The sequence below is a fragment of the Trichogramma pretiosum genome, unplaced genomic scaffold, assembly GCF_000599845.2.
Source record: "Trichogramma pretiosum strain Unisexual culture from Peru unplaced genomic scaffold, Tpre_2.0 scaffold8, whole genome shotgun sequence".
Lineage (NCBI taxonomy): Eukaryota > Metazoa > Arthropoda > Insecta > Hymenoptera > Trichogrammatidae > Trichogramma > Trichogramma pretiosum.
The window spans coordinates 1946189-1964457 of NW_019641699.1; the positions used below are offsets into that span (position 1 = coordinate 1946189).

Consider the following 18269-nt stretch of genomic DNA (forward strand, 5'->3'; position numbering starts at 1 on the left):
ATGACAAACAAAACCACATTCTAAGTTTACTTTAATTGAAATTTAATGAATAATCGAAAAGTGAACGCATCAGTATTTTGAATTAAGATAAATATGTCAAGGTGATATTGAAATTTTATCTGTTTTTCTAATTTATTTTGTGAGATTGGAATTTTACGTTCTATTTATGGATTTCATGTTATTTTTAATATTAAAAGATGGAAGCGACGAAAGTAATTATCAACTCACGTGGAAACAATTGTTTCAGAAATTAATTTTTCTGAGTGAAACTCGAAGCGATGAGTAACGATTGAAAACCCAAAGTGTAGAGCAAAGCCAACTGATATTTTTTAACAACAGACAGAAATGATAAGTCAAGAGGGATTTTTTTCAAAACATCTCTGGGTTGGGTAATTCTTGTAATATAAATTATAATATTATGGCTTTAGAATTTGTTCCTCACTTATTCGGATAGTGTAAAAATCCGGTTTTTGGCTGTTCTTAATAAATGTGTGCTTTCTGATATGAGTCATGTAAGACAATAAAAGTAAAACTACGGGAAGAATTCATTTGTGATGATTATAGCTTTATTTCATTTGAAATTGAGCAACACTCGAGTCTGATCTTCATCCTCAAAAAAATTGCTCTTTTGTAAATAATTTTGTGAATAAGTTTTGAAAAAAAAGTAAGAGGATAGATTTTCATATGTAGCGCGTCTGGCAACTGATTGGCTGTCAGAGCGAATGCGTGCGCGAATTTGCGTGAAACGCTGACATCGACTACAGCAATGGCTCTTGTTGAGTCGAAACTGCAGCAAATGCGAGCGAGCAGCTGCATAGTAGCCGCTGCCGCCCGACGGCCACCGAGCTAAGCTGCATATGCAGTAGTCGCAGAAAAGAAAAAGAACCGTCTGAAGCGAAGCGGCCTCAGCATGATTAGCAGAAAAACATATCGCGCCACATATCCGCGACTGCGCTCTCGGTCTCACGCAACACTGACTCATGTAATCTGACTGGTATCTGCCGTACACACTACACACATACACACATTCACACCGAGCAATAAGTCTGCACGAAGGCAGCAATAAGCTCGCTTACATGTGTGGCCATTATATATAGATATATACGTTCAAATAGTTGATTCGTAAGAGAGCTATAATAAGAGGTATGTGTGTGCGCGCGTGTGTGTATGCATCGACTCACCGATCGTCGACTGTCGAGCGTCGAAGAAAGGGAGTCGCGCTGCGAATTGTGGTGTAGGATTCAGTAGTGGTAGTAGGAGAGGTAGCGACTAGCGAGCGCAGCCCGAATTCCATAAATTTTCAACTGGCTGCTCAAGTGTGTAGTTTCGTGGCGTGCATCAGTGAGATTTTAACGGCCGTCTTGGATAGCGCTAAGCGCGCACCTTGTCCCGAGTCGCCAACATACTCGCACACCCGCACTGTTATATATATAGATAGATATATACACATAACGCAGGGGCTGGTGTAGTCAGTCGCGACTCGCGAGTGTAGTCGAGCTGACCGCACTACCATAGTGTCAGTTAGTATTATTTTACATAAGACAGCATGAAGCAAGATTCCTGACCAAGGCTCGATCAACGTCAACGGCGTCGTTTCGACTCCACGCAGCGATCGCGAATATTCTCCGTTGCGCCAAGTAGCAACCTGTGATCTGTATGCCTGCGAGCATAATCGACACTTATAGCAGTAGCGCTAGTGCGTGCAGTTGTCGTGATTTCGTGTGTTGTTGTTGTTATTGTTGTTGCGAGGGCAGTTCAGCTGCAGCAACGACGTCCGAGAGAGACCGATACGTTAGACAGACGAGAGGAAGGTGTCATTACACATCAACAGTATGATACTGAGGTATAGTCATCGGCCGAGTCCGATGATCGCGACGACGCTTTTGCTGCCGCTGCTCGGCTTTTTGCTCTTGGCCCAGCAAACACAGGTGAGTCGCGAATATACATTTTATATCGCCTCGTTGCTTTTTAGATATAAGAAAGATAGGTACATATTATCTTGGCTCTGTAATCTGTTCATTTGTTTCGTTTCCGCGGTGCTCGCGCGTCGTCGTTGCGTTGCTGGCATTTCGTAGGTAATAAGGTCTTACCACCTCTACCACGCCCCAGCGTGCAAACTTACGAGTTTCGCGGCCGTCAACCCGTTTACGCTGCTCTTACTCCAGCGTACGCCTTGCACAATATAATAGCAGTGTTTTTACTCGCTGCTGCTGCTGCTTCTTCCTCTTCGTAAACCCTAATTTTTGGGTCCCACCGCAGAGACTTGGCTCATTCGCAACTGCAAAATCATTATTCATATAGGCCATCTAGCACTTGGAAGGTTCATCGTGCACCTTGAGACAGTTCAATGTTTCTTATTTGCAAATATTATACAGCTACAACTGGCATTATCGATCATGAATTGTCAATGCTCGCATGTGTACTGTCACGAGGCACTTGGTTCGGAGAAATTTCATATTCTACCGATGATTTATCCAACGCACAAAGGAAAGAAAATGACCCACGTCCACAAATGGAAAAATGTTAAATTAATCGTTACTGGTCTGACGTCAATTGTTTACTTTAAACATACACACGGACACGCAGAAAGATAACTGGCGGCTCGAATTCGTCTTTTTCTCAATATCGTATTTCAGTCTCGGTCAGGAGACGGATCCATTGATTTACTCTGATGAGTAATAAGTTTTATATCCATAGGTTTTCTCGCATTCTGTCATTGGCAGATTTTTTGCAAAATAAATCATTGTTTTTGCAGATGAATATAATTTAATCTTTGAGCAATCGCTTATTTTTGCTTGATCGATTCTAAACTTTTTTCCGTACAAGTTTGAATGCTGTTTTTCGGTCAATTTCGATTACAATTTCTAATAACATGCAGCCTCGAGTTTTGTCACTTCTTGCTCCAGCTTTAAATATAAATGTGTCCTATGCGCGATATTATCTTGGCTGAATACATAATGACAAATTTGCAAGTAGAACATTGAACAACTATTTTTGTCCTATTTCAATCGTTCAGGCAAGTCAATTCGAACTTGTGCAAAAATGTTTTCATCGTGAAATTTTGGAATTTTCATCGATAGAATAGCGTCGAAAAACTGTTTCTCCACGAACGATGTTCGACAAGTCATCGTCCGAGCATGCGAGTAAGAGTTAACGTACACCAAACTTACTCACGTAAAGACAGGACGAGCATTAGGTTATCATTCTCATGATAATTGAAGATAATGCTGCAACATGCGGTTCGACGTAGCAATCAGAGGCATAAACTTTGAAAAGCGCTCGAGCATTGTTTTTAATCTACATGCAGACGTCGCACAAAACACGAATATTCGGCACTATGCTCTCCGCGAAGTGATTTTGGCCGCGAAATGAACTTCGCCGAAAAATCTTGCGCAATTAGATTTCTCAGATATTTTACCGACACGCGGCTTAGTCGAGCGTTTGCACGGAAAGAGGAATTTACACTATATAACGCAATTTACGCGTATTCGCGCGAAGCACATCGATAGATAGTAAACAGATGCGTGCAGGTGCGTGCAGCAGCGCGATGCTGCCGCCGTTCCGATGTTTTTTTACTCGCCAAAGGTGCTGAATCGAGTGGCAATATGCATACATTTTAATATAGATCGTGACGCAACGAGCACGAGCTTGTTGTCGCGCGCGCGCCTGCCTCGCACGACGTTTACCAAAGTCTTATCTCTCTCTTTTAACGCGATGGCGGCTGTTGTCTCGGGACGAGATTTCTTACGAACTCGTATTATCAATTGCACGCGCCGATCGTTCCTTCCCTATTTGTTTCTGTCAAATGAATGAACGACTTAAATACATTGTTACTTTACCAAAGTATCGATTTGTATACGATCTAAATCTCTCGGATCTCTGTACGAGAGATGTCGAGATGATAAAATAGCCGCCGAGCATGTGTACGATAATACCCGGCGAAATAAACGCTCGACAAATATCAACAATAATACATATCAACGGCTTAATCGAACAATCATTTTTCTCCGTGTTCGTGGCAGATAACGAGCGCGGCGACGAGCAGCAGCGGCGATGGCCACTGCGTCTGGTACAGCGAGTGCGCCGGACCCTCGGGCGATCCGCGCAAGAAAAACTGCCCCTACAGCGGCCCGGCCAAGGAGCTCGAGGACGAGGCGTCCCGCGCCATACTCAACAAGTACTGTCCGCATCTCGTGCCAAAGGATGGAATGCCGAGAACCTGCTGCGACAGCAAGCAGCTGACGACCCTCGACGCGCAAATCATTCAAGCGTCCAATTTGCTCCAGCGGTGTCCGAGCTGCCTATCCAACTTCCTCAAGCAGATATGCGAGTTCACCTGCAGCCCCGAGCAGTCGAAATTCGTCAACGTCACGAGCATCCAGAGCAACGATAGTGAGTTATTTCGCCACGTGCGCGATTTCTCTTTTATTACATTTACTAGTGTAGCGAGAGAACGGGAAAAAAAGCACATCTCACGCTGTGGAATTTCTATACCGATTCGTCGATGATTCAGTGAGCGGACGCGCCCGTACTAAACTCTGTTCCCGCATACTCATATAATTATACTTGTGCTTTCGTTGCCCCGTGTTTGTTTACAATTCGTGAAAGTAAAGATTGGCACTGAGTCATATCCGAGTGTGACGCGTTAAATAGACAAAATGTACATTAGATTATCGCTTCAATAAGAAAGACTTGGATCGAATATTAGTTGATAATTCAATTACAGAAGGCCTCGCGCGCGAAAGCTTGATTTAATCGTATGACCGGTCAGCGATTACGCTCGCCGACTCGTGCCGATTCTCAATATATTTGCCTCTTACAGATAACGGATCCTACATCGCTGGCATTCAAGTGTACTTCACGCCCGAATATCTCAATGGCACCTACGACTCGTGCAAACGAGTTCAGATGCCCAGCAGTGGCCAGGTGGTCATGGATCTCATGTGCGGCGAATACGGCTCGTCTCGATGCACCCCCATGAAATGGTTCGGCAGTATGGGCGACGCCAACAGTCCCTTCGTGCCGTTCCAAATCGATTATGTGGCGAGCGACCAGCCGATCGGGCCTTTCGAGCCCAGAAATCCAGTTGTGACGCCTTGCAATCAGGCTATCAACGTAAGTCTCTCTGCACGATACAGACAGAAGCGAGATTTTATTAGGCTGCGTTGGCAACTTTTTCGGGTCAAGGCACTGGATCCGTTCTTTCATAGACCCGACACTCGCCCGATAATTTCCCTTTATCGCGGCTAAATATTTTACGACTTTACGGCTATGTGCCTATTCACAACATACTAGTAGTTTTAATTAACCCATCGACGATTAACTCTCTACATCTTATTATCTTCGATCGCGTTGTATCAAACGGCTGGACGCGAAAATTTGTGTACGCACGACTACAGTCGGTTCCATCTTCTCTAAAACTATGTCACGTAGCCAATATCGATTTGCATTTAGCCTCGTTTTCGCCGTTTCTCTTTCGCGAGCCTTCCTGCGATTCGGATCACTCTGCGAACGATCGACATCCAACATTTATTTACCTACTTTCTCATTTATTTATTAATTCCATTCATTTTTATTATCGACACAATCAGGATGATTCACCGGCCTGTAGTTGCGTGGACTGTCAAGCAAGCTGTCCGGTACCACCGCCGCTGCCACCGCTACCCGAGCCTTTTAAATTGTTGGGTGGCGATGGATACGCTGTTATCATGACGGTTGTTTTCATTCTGGGCAGTGGTATTTTCATTGTGTCGCATGTCTGCTTTAACAATCGAAAGAAAATCGGAGAATCACGTAAGTATATAAATATCGGTCTTGAAGCATCGATTGATTAACGCCGTTATGCTCGCGACGAAAGACTCGTAACAAAGAGACTAAATTATGTGTAGTTACTTTCAGACCCTATCGCGATGAATTTTAATTTGAGTCTACGACAATTTTCCCCTACAAATGCAGTCCAACGTACTTTTCTCCCTTATATACTTGTATTTGACTACGTTATTCTTTACTTCGTTACTTTGGATTGGAAATTAATTTTACAAACCATTTTTTTCTCGCGCATCTTTATATTTTATTAACAACTTTTTTACATTTCTTTTATATAATTTAAAGCTATTTTTTAAACATTCTTTTTCAATTAGGTGCGTCCAATAAATTTGAGAGTAATTCAGTAACTTTCATGCGGAGGTGAAGGATTATATGCATATCTTTGTACTTTTATTTTTTACATGGTTATGGTCTAATACCAATCACGCGTATTACATACTACGAATTTTTTTTAAATATTTTATTTTGATCAAAACAAATATTTAGTGCAATTATTTCTTAAACACTGTCAGGTCTGTAAACGTTGATTTAAAACGACCTTCCCCGCGTCAATCTTCCTCCTAATCACTAAAAATAATGAATTAAAAGGCTCACGCGATCGATGCACACTTTAACATTAAATTTATATAATATAAAGGACTCGGTTAAATATTGCGTTTTTTCAAAAAGTCATTCTTACGTAATTTAACAACAACGAGTTCAAAAATATTGTTAATCCGAAGCGCATCATTTGCCCGGAAAAGAATGATTTGGAATAACACAAACGTCCGTCAATCGTGATCGGAGTAGATGATTTTTTAAAATTTTAAATAAACTCTTATCGTTCCATATGATTGTAGTCTACAATAGGACTCTAAAATCGAGAATAACATTTGGTTTTCGATTAAAAGCTAGCCGTTATTTGAAAGGAGCTCAATTAAAATACTATTTATTGCTTCACATTAAAGGATCTCATCACATAAATTTATTTTTTGGTATTCTGTCGCCAGCTTGCCACATAACATATGTTATTCCAGATGTTACCTTTTCCTTTTTAACTTTGCGTGAAAAGTATTTAACAACTACGACCAAAAAAGAAACATTCAAAAGGTTTTTTGTGTAGAGTTGATTAATATAAAACAAAAAAAAGACGAGCTCAAGTTTTTCTTAATATTTATCACTCTGTATGTACGTGTGATCAACCAAATAATGTGTGTGTATAGTTGCACGAGGTGAGGAAGTAGGACGACAGGTTGGTAGGAGACTAGCAGCTGGACTGCATCATTCAGGGGATGGTGCTCGTATAGCTCTCGCAGCCGACCAAGAAGATAGTCCACTACAATCAAAACGTTCCAGTACGTTTTTTACCATTCCAAAGTGAAAATCCAATTACGCACGTTTGGCGTTTTTAATTGTTTTTGCATTCATGTTGTTTTTTGTCCATTCGTTTGGCTATGTTTTTACTTTAATTTATCAATGTTTTTTAAACCATAATAATTATCACGCCTACTTTTTTTCATATTTTTAGAATAGAAAGTTTTATGTGCACACACAAATTCACACTGAATGTTTCATTTGACCATATGAAAACGTATACACACGTTTGTTTATACTTATAGTACGATTTTGATTAATACACATTTCTTTCATTCTCTGCTTTTTTATTAACCACTTAAGCTTTTTGTGCTTAAAAATTAACACTATTAATTGTAAAACTAACTGTTTATAATACTTACTAACCGATAAACTACCTCTGGCTTCGCTTTTTTATTATAAAACATTAATGAATTTATTCACTAGTGTATTTTTTATGCTTGACATGTAAGTAATAGTTCATAACAAATCAAGCGTAATTTGATAGAAAATAATACGAATCGTACGTTCAAAATATTATTAAAAATGCTCTTATCGTGCCGTTAATGCAATTAGTCTAAACTATTCTATAAAACAAATTTCAAGTTCAATGTCACGTTAGAATATGATTTTACCAGACTTGATATAAATCGATATAAGCGAATAAAAGTATCTTGGGTCCAATCCAGCTTCAACCTCATTCGGCATATTTTTACCTATATAAAATACATTTCTCTTTCGCACTTACTTCGTTGTACGACTCTTTCTCTTATTTCGCGATCGTCTATACGTTAAATGTGTATGGTACATATATATAGCTCAAGGTCAGCGGCTACGATTCCGTAAACAAACGCGTAGAAATATACCAGGCCAATTTTTGTCTCAATCATAACATTTTTAATATATTGATAGATATATAATATAAAAAAATTATTTTAAAGATGTACCAGTTGCATTTGGAAGTTTACACCTTCGAAGTAATCCATGCAATGGTTATATAATTGTTATAAAAACTCTCACGAACGTACGCATGTATGTTGTACGCTGAGTATAGTGCGCCTTCTGCGTTCTTGATTTATCAATACATATTTTGTTTACAACATTTAGCTTACAAAAAAATCGGGTACGGAAAGTATTTAACTATACGAACATTATCTAAGCATGTTCACACGTTGTACACATTTATTTGGAAATTGAACAATTATCAAAAAAAATCTATCAACTCCATACGATATAATAATACAAACTTTCATCTATAAAACTAAACATGTATTTATGATACTTTTGCGATTTTTCACATCAGCGAATGATAATATCATATGGTATTTTTAGGTGCATCATAAATTAATTATTCGTCGTTTATGTTTCGTTTGCGTAACTTTGTAATGAAGACATCTTTTAGTCTATTCATAAAAAACTACAAAAATGAAAGGAATTTTAATTTTTTGCGGTAGTCAAGAATAAATTTTGTACGTTATTCGGATCCAAAGTACATTATAAAAGCATGAAAAGTTGCATATCTTATCTGTAAAAATTCTAAGAAAGAAAGATATTCAATTTGTGACATTGAATATGACTTTCTCTCAGCCTGTCTAAGGGGTACGCCCTCAGCACAATACAGTATTTGAATCTCTCTCTCTCTCTCTCTTTCGATCTCTCTACCTTTTTGAATTAAGCTACCAATCTTGTCGAATTAATGACAATTTATTTCAATAAATACCTTTGAAGTACATGCTTAACTGGCAATTGGAATCGTTAATCATAGAAGAGGCATCAATTGGCTCACTCATTGCAATGGCCAAAATTAATAGAAACACGCTATTCATAATTTTTCTTTTATTATTAAGTGTCGCAAAAGTAGAATAAAGAAATGTTTTCATGTGGCGCCGTATAGAATGTCTAGTATCGATCAATTTACGCGAGCGCGTGTATCTGCGTACGTAGAGGCAGGAAAGGTCACGCGACATATTGTCGATCTCTATATTTTTTGCATATTTTAATATAGTAGTCTTTTATTGCTTTATAATGCTGTAAATATTTTATATTATTACTGTAGTTGTATTGTCTCTTAGAAATTTTTGTTTTTACATATCTGTTTCAAATAAAACACTCACAAAGTCAATTTGGCATTAGAGTGGTAAAAAAAATATTATGAGAAAGAGGTAAAAAAATTGATTAAGAATAAGACATCGCGGGGGAATTTTCTATTAAAAAAGAAGGGATTTTTCCCTCTTTCATATAAAGTCATTGAGCTTGCATAATGGTCAAATTTTTCTAAAGTTTAAGGTAATAAAGACATTTTATTTCATAAATCTCCCCTACATTGTCGAGTCTAAACGTGCGATCTACTATATCCGCTAACAGCTATATGGTAGTATTTTACCTCTTTCACATTATCTTATATTGCAAGCTCAAACAAACTGTAAATATATACATTTATATATACAATCTTTGAACATAAGTTGCTTATATTGAAAGTCAGAATAAATTAAAATTAAAGGAACATAATTTTACATGACTATTTAAAATTTCTTTTCCGATGATGTAGGCGTCATTTCAGCGGACGATTTACCTACTAATCTGCGAGAAGAAGAAAGCTCGACCTTCATCGAACGACTGGGAGCCAACACTGACAAGTACTTGCAAAAAATTTTCTGCCGCTGGGGTGTTGGTAAGTTTGCCAGAATTGAATTAGGCCGACAAATTAAATTCGCCTGTCCTCTTCTTGATTCTGACTTCTTTTATATTATCGTACGAGATTGACGACGAGCAGTTGGAACTAGCCTATCGAATTGATTTGTTTTAATCTTAATGGCACGCAGGCTGAGCAATAAGTTCAGAATGTAAGAGATTCGTTGGGACGAAAATTTCATGCATGATTCAAACGGATTCCGCTGACGAGACGGACGTCGCTCAAATTACACTTTATTAGTTCATTGTAAGCAAAGCGTGGTTATTATGTTTTCTTCTTGAAAATTTGCTTGGCTAATATTCCAGCGCATCGTTGTCAATCGCACGGTTGTATCTACTCGAGTGTCGCGTGCTGCCTCTGTTACATTATCGTGAAAAATAATGCACGCGAGCTCTGCAACAATTATCGCAGGAATTAACGATCATTATGATTACAGTATGCGCGAGCAATCCATGGATGGTACTGCTGTGTGGTTTTGCCGTCGTTGTCTGCCTCGGAATGGGCATCAAATTTCTTCACGTTACCACTGATCCAGTGGAACTATGGGCATCTCCTTTATCGAGATCGCGCGTTGAGCGCTCGTACTTCGACTCCCACTTCGAACCTTTCTATAGGACCGAGCAGATCATCATCACGTCCGTTAACCTGCCACCGGTAAGTTGAAAGAGCCCGGAACATTTTTCTCAACTCGAAGCAACAAGTCGCGGTAACATTGTAACTCGTACACGTTCGAGGAAATAAATATTGAGAACTGCGCTAGGCATTGATGTCAAGTCGACCACAGCTGAGCGCTCTATCAACGTTCGTTTCGAATATTTGTTGATTCATTAAGTAATTTTTAATGGCTTGTTTATTTGAATGGATTTAGTCAGCTTCGAATAAACTATCTGATTCAAGTGATGAAATTTATGATTCCAAAACACTTCGCCTTATTCGAGACAGGTCAATGTTTCCGAAATGTAATTATAAAGCTCGCCTGTGACAAAGATAAGGTCGCGGAAATCCGAAAGAAGAACGGCATTCGAGTCGCGTTATTGGCTTCAACAATAAAAATGCACGAGAGTTTATCGTACTTGGAAGCAGCTACTCATTGGATGAGTCATTTCAAGAGACAGTAATATTTATTGCGCAGTACTTACATACATCTGACTTTGATATGGCTTTCCTGATATGTCGTTGTTTTTTTAATGAATCATATAATAAATGATTTGCCTACTTCGGCTCTGTTGAATTTTTACGATCGGCAACATTTTTGGATTTTTAATTTTTTGCGTTTCGTCATAGATCAAACACGTGACTTCGAATGGCAACGTGACCTTCGGCCCTGTGTTCAATGCTACTTTTCTCAAGACAGTATTGGAGCTTCAAGAAAGTATAAAAGCTATCAAAACACCTAACAATTATACGTTGGCTGACGTTTGTTTTGCGCCACTTCATGCATCTTATACCGGACCACCGACCACTTCTCAGTGTGTCGTACAAAGCATCTGGGGTTACTGGCAGGACGACGTTGACAACTTTGATGCGGCAACCCTCGATGAAAATAATAACACTCTTAACTACTTGGACTTTTTCAAAGATTGTACTCAGTAAGTAGGGATATTAATTACAACTTTTAATAACATTTCAATACAGATGTAGGTGCAAGTATTTGACTGACTCGAAATTGCTTGGTCCTATATGATCATTACAATATTTCTGTCTTTGTAATTACAATTTCTTATGTGATAAGAAAAATAGAATTTTCTGCGTTTTTAATTCATATATTTTCAGAATTTTTTTCGAAACACACTTTAATATATTTAAATGAATGAATTATTCTGCGCATGCAATCATACTTAAACATGCGACCTTCATTAAGATAATTGAATTTGAAATACTTCTTCTAAATTTCGATCCGCATTCTGGACACAATTTTAGAAACAGGAAATCTTATTTAAAAGATCATTTGTAATGAGTATTTTTTTTTTCACAGAAACCCTTACAGCGTTTCATGTCTTGCTCAATACGGTGGACCAATTGAACCAGCTATTGCCGTTGGTGGCTTTACTAAACCCGGCGAAAATTTACGCAACCCACCTTATGAAAAAGCCACGGCCATCATACTGACGTTCCTGGTCAACAATCATCACGACAAGGCAAAATTAGTACCGGCTATGGAATGGGAAGAAAACTACGTTTCATTCATGAAGAACTGGGTAGAAAAGAAAAAACCTGAATATATGGATTTGGCCTTCACGTCCGAACGTTCGATAGAAGATGAACTTGACCGGGAATCTTCATCGGACGTCGTCACCATCCTGATATCCTACCTCATCATGTTTGTCTACATCGCCGTCTCACTTGGACAATGGAAATCCTTCAAAACATTTATGGTTAGTAAATGATTTGCTATACATACGCTTTGATTTCGGTGATAACCGACTCAATCATACGTTCTATGAGTGCATAAGACTAAAGTGGCATTGTTAAATTTTTGACAGGTTGACTCGAAAATAACCCTAGGACTGGGTGGTGTACTGATTGTGCTAGCATCGGTCATCTGCTCGGTCGGTATTTTTGGTTACATCGGACTACCAGCAACTCTCATTATCATTGAGGTCATTCCTTTCCTCGTCCTCGCTGTCGGTGTTGACAATATCTTCATTCTCGTGCAAACTCATCAACGTGAAGGTCGCCGTCCCGATGAATCCATTGCCGAGCATATTGGACGTACATTAGGTCAAGTGGGTCCAAGTATGTTGCTAACAAGTGTCTCTGAAAGCTGTTGCTTTTTCCTTGGTGGTTTATCTGACATGCCTGCTGTAAAAGCTTTTGCTCTTTACGCTGGAATGGCATTGCTCATTGATTTCATCCTTCAAATTACGTGCTTCGTTAGTCTGCTCGCATTGGATACTCTCAGGCATTCGGTAAGGATATAACTGGCTAAATAATGTATTAAATTCATAGAATAATTAATCATTTAAAATATTTTTGTTTAACAGCAAACTAGAATGGATATTTTGTGCTGTATACGAGGTTTGAAGAAGGACAATGGTGAAGAAATGATTGATGGTGTTTTGTATAAAATTTTCAAATTTGCTTATGTACCGATGCTCATGAAAAAGTGGGTACGTGCTGCTGTAATGGTGATATTCTTTGGTTGGCTATGCTCGAGCATAGCTGTTGTACCGCACATTGAAATTGGTTTGGATCAAGAACTGTCTATGCCTGAGGATAGTTTTGTACTAAAATATTTCAAATACTTGAACAGTTATTTATCCATCGGGCCACCAGTATACTTCGTTGTGAAAAACGGTCTGAATTACTCTGACCCATCAGTGCAGAATTTGATTTGTAGTGGACAGTACTGCAATTCAGATTCTTTGACAACACAAATTTTCGCTGCGTCAGAATTATCCAATAGAACTTTTATAGCTAAACCAGCATCATCTTGGATAGACGATTATTTTGATTGGGCGAGTTTAGCTCCTGCGTGTTGTAGATATAACGCAGATAATGGATCATTTTGTCCTCATGAAGATACTTCGTGTCCAACATGCCAAATCACCACAAATAAATATCACCGTCCTAATGAAACAGATTTTGGAAAATATGTATCATTTTTCTTGCAAGATAATCCTGATCCATCTTGCGTCAAAGGAGGACATGCAGCTTACGGTCAAGGTGTAAATTATCACTTAAACCCACGGAACCATTTATCAGAAGTTGATGCATCCTATTTCATGGCATATCATACTATTCTTAAATCGTCGTATGACTACTACGAGTCCATGAGACAAGCGCGTGCTATCTCAGCCAATATCACGCAGATGATCAACGCAAATCTTAAAAAACTAAAATACGAACAAGAGGTTGAGGTATTTCCATACAGCGTTTTTTACGTGTTTTACGAGCAGTACTTAACTATGTGGCCCGACACACTACAAAGCATTGGTATTTCTTTACTTGCTATTTTCCTTGTTACATTCTTTCTCATGGGTCTGGATATATTTTCGTCAATTGTCGTGATCATCACCATCACAATGATTGTTGTTAATATCGGTGGCTTAATGTACTGGTGGCACATAACTCTTAATGCTGTGTCACTCGTAAACCTTGTTATGGTGAGTTCAATAATTAGAATTCATTTTTAAAATATATAGACTAAACAAATGTAAAACAATATGATGAGTGCAATTTTTGTTTTAGGCTGTTGGTATAGCAGTTGAGTTCTGCAGTCATTTGGTACATTCTTTCTCCGTCTCTGTTCAGCCAACTAGAGTAGAAAGAGTATCTGATGCTTTAACAAACATGGGCAGTTCAGTTTTTAGTGGTATTACTTTAACCAAATTTGGAGGAATCATAGTCCTTGGCTTTGCTAAAAGTCAAATTTTCCAAGTATGCTGATATATTATATGAATCAATTCGTTTTTAATCTATAGAGTAAAAAACAATGCTGAAAAATTCTTTACTTTTCAGGTATTTTACTTTAGGATGTATCTAGGCATTGTGCTTTTTGGTGCAGCTCATGGTCTCATATTTTTACCCGTCCTTTTGAGCTACATAGGTAAGTTTTGTATCAATCAATTGATGATTATAAGTTTCCATTTTATCATAATTTTATGCGTCTAATTTACTATGCTCGTTTTCCTAAATTTTATCCCCCCTTTGTCCCAAATTTTACATCGAGGTTAATTTTGAGCATAAAATTTTAAAATCTGTATTCATAATTTTTTATCTTTAACGATTTTACGAATTAACTTCATTGATCGAATCACGATATATCTTCGTGATTCTAGGCTCGCCCATGAACCGAGAGAAGCTGGCCAATCACAAGAGAGCAGAACAGGGAAATCTGGAGGACGTGCAAGAAACTTCCTTGAATCATCGTGTAAGCAACCCCATATATCCCTCACCTATGACTACTACACCTTCCTTCCGAGAAGTCTATTATGATCGATAAATATAGTTTTAAGTGCGCCATCTGACTAGAAATGTAAAAATAGTTCGGTTAATAGTTCATCTCGAAATAAGTATGATCTTTGATAAATTCGTTAAAATTCTTCAATTTTCTAAAATAACGTTGAACATATTAAATTTCATTTTTATTTTATGAATGAGATTCTATTTATGGTCATGAAATTTTTAGTAATTGATGTTTTACGAAATTTTTGGGAATGGTCACGGTTTTATTTGATTATTTTTGTAAAATTTCAGTTACCCCTATAGTTGTAGTGGTTATGGATCTCACATTTAATTCATGCACATTAATGGTATATTTTCGTTCATTGTTTGTGTGCAGACATAATTTGGGTCTTCAGTTTAACATCTACTTTTTTTTTACTAATCAATGAATGATTACATAATCCTAGGTGTCTATTTTATATTTAAAAGATGAAATTTTACGAAATCAATTTTATTAATCTATGATATTTGATTTTGCGTTCATTAAATTAAAAATATGAAGTTACATTTTTATCAAACCATCAGAATTTTTGTCATATTATTTATATTTTTGCATAATTTGTATGGAATTTGAATTACTAAACTCATTTGGCAACTTGATAAATCATTTACTAAAAATTGGTGAACTTGTTGATTAAAAATGACAATTTTGCAAGTTACTCATTATTTTCATTGTTATGTAGTTAGTGTTGCTTACATATTTAAGCACTTGTTAAAAAGTTTACATTAGTAATTATTTGACTGTTCGTAGTGTAGTTTTCGTGTGAAATAATGACTTATCAATATCATTATAAATAAAGCGCGTTTAAATTTTTTCTTTTCGGAAATTTTTCGGTGCACTTTATTCTATATGAATAATAACACATTGGTCTCTTGTGGTTTGTTGGCTTATTTTTTAGGAATGTTGGTGCGTGGATAAAAATTAATGCGCACCCTTAAGTGAAAAATTACCAGCCTACATAGTTCATTAATTATTTGAAATCTAACAAAATTCTGAACTTTCATTACGAAAAAAATTGTAATTATTATCTTTATTTATTCATTGCTGCCCTTCGTGACCTTGAACCTCGTATGTAATTAATTTAATCACCAGCAGTATAACAAACTTTTTCACGTCTTTTACAGACGTGATGTCGCATGGTCGAAAAATCCGAATCGAAGAACAAGCAAGAAAAAATCGACAACAATATGAGGATCAGAATCAACCAGCAGCAATGCCTCGTGACGAATATACCAACAACGACAACGATGACATCGATGACAACTACTCATCACCCTTGCTACACACCGATCCTGGCCAACACTCACGGCCATCCACTTCCTACGCAAGTATAAACCAAACTGATGTCATATTCCATGACACAACTTGAAATTTATCCCAGTTATTTAAAGTTCAAGAAGGTTTTTACTGATGTGAAAAAATATTTTTTGCTATATTGTATTAATGGTATGTCATGTAAAACCATGTTATCAGAAAGATTATGAAAAGGATAATTTGATATATTAATTGACATTTAAAAAAAAAAACGAAAAATTTCATGTTATTTCTTATCAAACTAAAAGAGTATTAGTAAAAAAAATAACACTAACGTTTGCATAGATTGACAAACAATCTTATATGTACAAAAATAAAAATATTTCAACGACAAAGAGTTGATGCCTGTGTCGTTGATAGCTTATGCATTTTACTCTTAGGAAGTTTTGTCAGAAAAATATTTTGTAAACAAAGTATCGTATAATGGGAAAAGAGTCTAAATAAAAAAATATATTTTCAATTAACTTGGCAAATAGCTTTAGCAAATAGCTTAGTACTATAAGTAATAAACGTGTTTTGTTAATTTTTTATTCTATTATAATTTTCGTAACTATGCATTTTTTGCTCGAAATATAAAAAAAGTAGTTCCAAATATTGTGTATACAAAGCCATTTGTGCGAACTAAAGTATGTATATGCGTGTATATATATATATTAATATATAATTTAAGTCATTAGTGTATAAATAATAAAGAAAGGCTGGATCCCTGCGTTGTTAGAGCGCGTTCTAAACAAATTCATATTTTGCATATTGAAATACAAAATAAGATGCGTTAGATTTCATAAGTACATCTGTATTTAAAGGTATCTAAGCTAGTGTAAAAATAAAACTTTCAAATCCAGTTTTTAAGATCACTATAAAATATTTTTTCTAAAATCTCTTTGACTACCTAACAAATTACTAAATAAAGGGTACCATAAAGTCTTAAAAAAATTATACGCAGTAACTTAAAAAAACTCTGATTAATTTTAGAAAACAGGTTTAATCATTCTAATTTTTACCCAGACTTTCAAAAACATTTGGAAATAATTTTTGTCCAAAAAATCATCAAAATTTATGTTAATTCATAAGTGTATAAATAAAAAAAATTTTGTGGTACATATGGAATAACCTTAATCTTACTTCAAGAATAATTTTATAAAGACAATATTGAAGAATGTATTAATACATGAAAAATTCAGGATTTATTGGGTAGTCGATTAGAACTTGATTTCTTTCAAATTGTGAATGGGTTCTTAATTTAGATGATAATAAAAGTACATTTGAAGATACAATTGAAAATTTTAAATAAATGTATTATTTCTGATCAATTTGCCTACCAATCTCTTATAAATTGTAATAATACTGACAAATTCACTCACCACCCCAGGTCAAAGAGAACTATCTTAAATTGAATTATTTTCTACTAGTAATATTTTGTAACATGTTTTTATGGTTCAATAATAGCCTCAAGAACACTTTAATTTTGTGGCTTGTCTTTATAATTACATAAAAACATGTTTTAATAAACTCCAATTATGAAATGCCCGTTTTCTTATTTTGTAATTATAGTAATTATGATTGAGTGCTACAGCTCTCATAGATTTTATAATGCGCTTATCATCAAAGTTGTGTTGTAAAACATAACTATAAGTGCTAATTTGATTCTATTTCTGCACCTTCAGGTTAACTGTGAAGCATTGTTATAAATTTAATTTTGATGGCATATATTCAAATTTTTTCTTCTATATAAATCATTACTCAAATATGAGTACTTAATAGAAAGCTATAATTTAATTGCATAGCCTAAAAATATGAATTATTTGATTTCATGAATCTATCAGAAGAAGATAATATTTTAAAGAAATGATCAAATAATAATAATAAAAAAGCATCTTTTTGTAAGATTACATTGTACATACATGATTATCACAAAAATACGCCCTAATTAGAGATATTTGCTAGAAATGCAGTGATTATATATTTGAACTTTTCGATACTGAGAATAAGTAGTTTTTGGGACTAAATAAATATATCTGATGTAATACGTAAAATAATAACATGGAAAATAATTTTATTATTTATACCGACCTATTATATTGAAAGAAAAACAAAATTAATGAACCATTAGTTTCAAGGTAATTCCAAAATTAAGCGGAATAAATTATCTGTGTGAAC

At 36.2% G+C, this 18269-nt stretch overlaps 1 protein-coding gene across 4 annotated transcripts; it reads left to right on the forward strand.

The window, feature by feature from the left end:
* The first annotated feature begins 1099 nt into the window (after positions 1-1099).
* Positions 1100-18145, forward strand: LOC106653198 (Niemann-Pick C1 protein). Of its 4 annotated transcripts, XM_014372538.2 has the most exons (15): positions 1105-1928; positions 4023-4392; positions 4823-5115; positions 5592-5793; positions 7029-7160; positions 9707-9829; positions 10287-10504; positions 11135-11439; positions 11826-12225; positions 12334-12759; positions 12835-13956; positions 14042-14230; positions 14312-14399; positions 14632-14723; positions 15923-15967. In XM_014372538.2, exons 1-15 carry the CDS (start codon positions 1833-1835, stop codon positions 15926-15928), a joined length of 4062 nt encoding a protein of 1353 aa, XP_014228024.1. In that variant the 5' UTR covers positions 1105-1832; the 3' UTR covers positions 15929-15967. The 4 variants fall into 4 exon arrangements, with proteins under 4 accessions (XP_014228022.1, XP_023318255.1, XP_014228023.1 ...); XM_014372536.2 differs by lacking the exon at positions 14632-14723 and having other exon boundaries at positions 1100-1928; positions 15923-18145; XM_023462487.1 differs by lacking the exon at positions 15923-15967 and having other exon boundaries at positions 1100-1928; positions 14632-14810.
* The last annotated feature ends 124 nt before the right edge of the window (positions 18146-18269 follow it).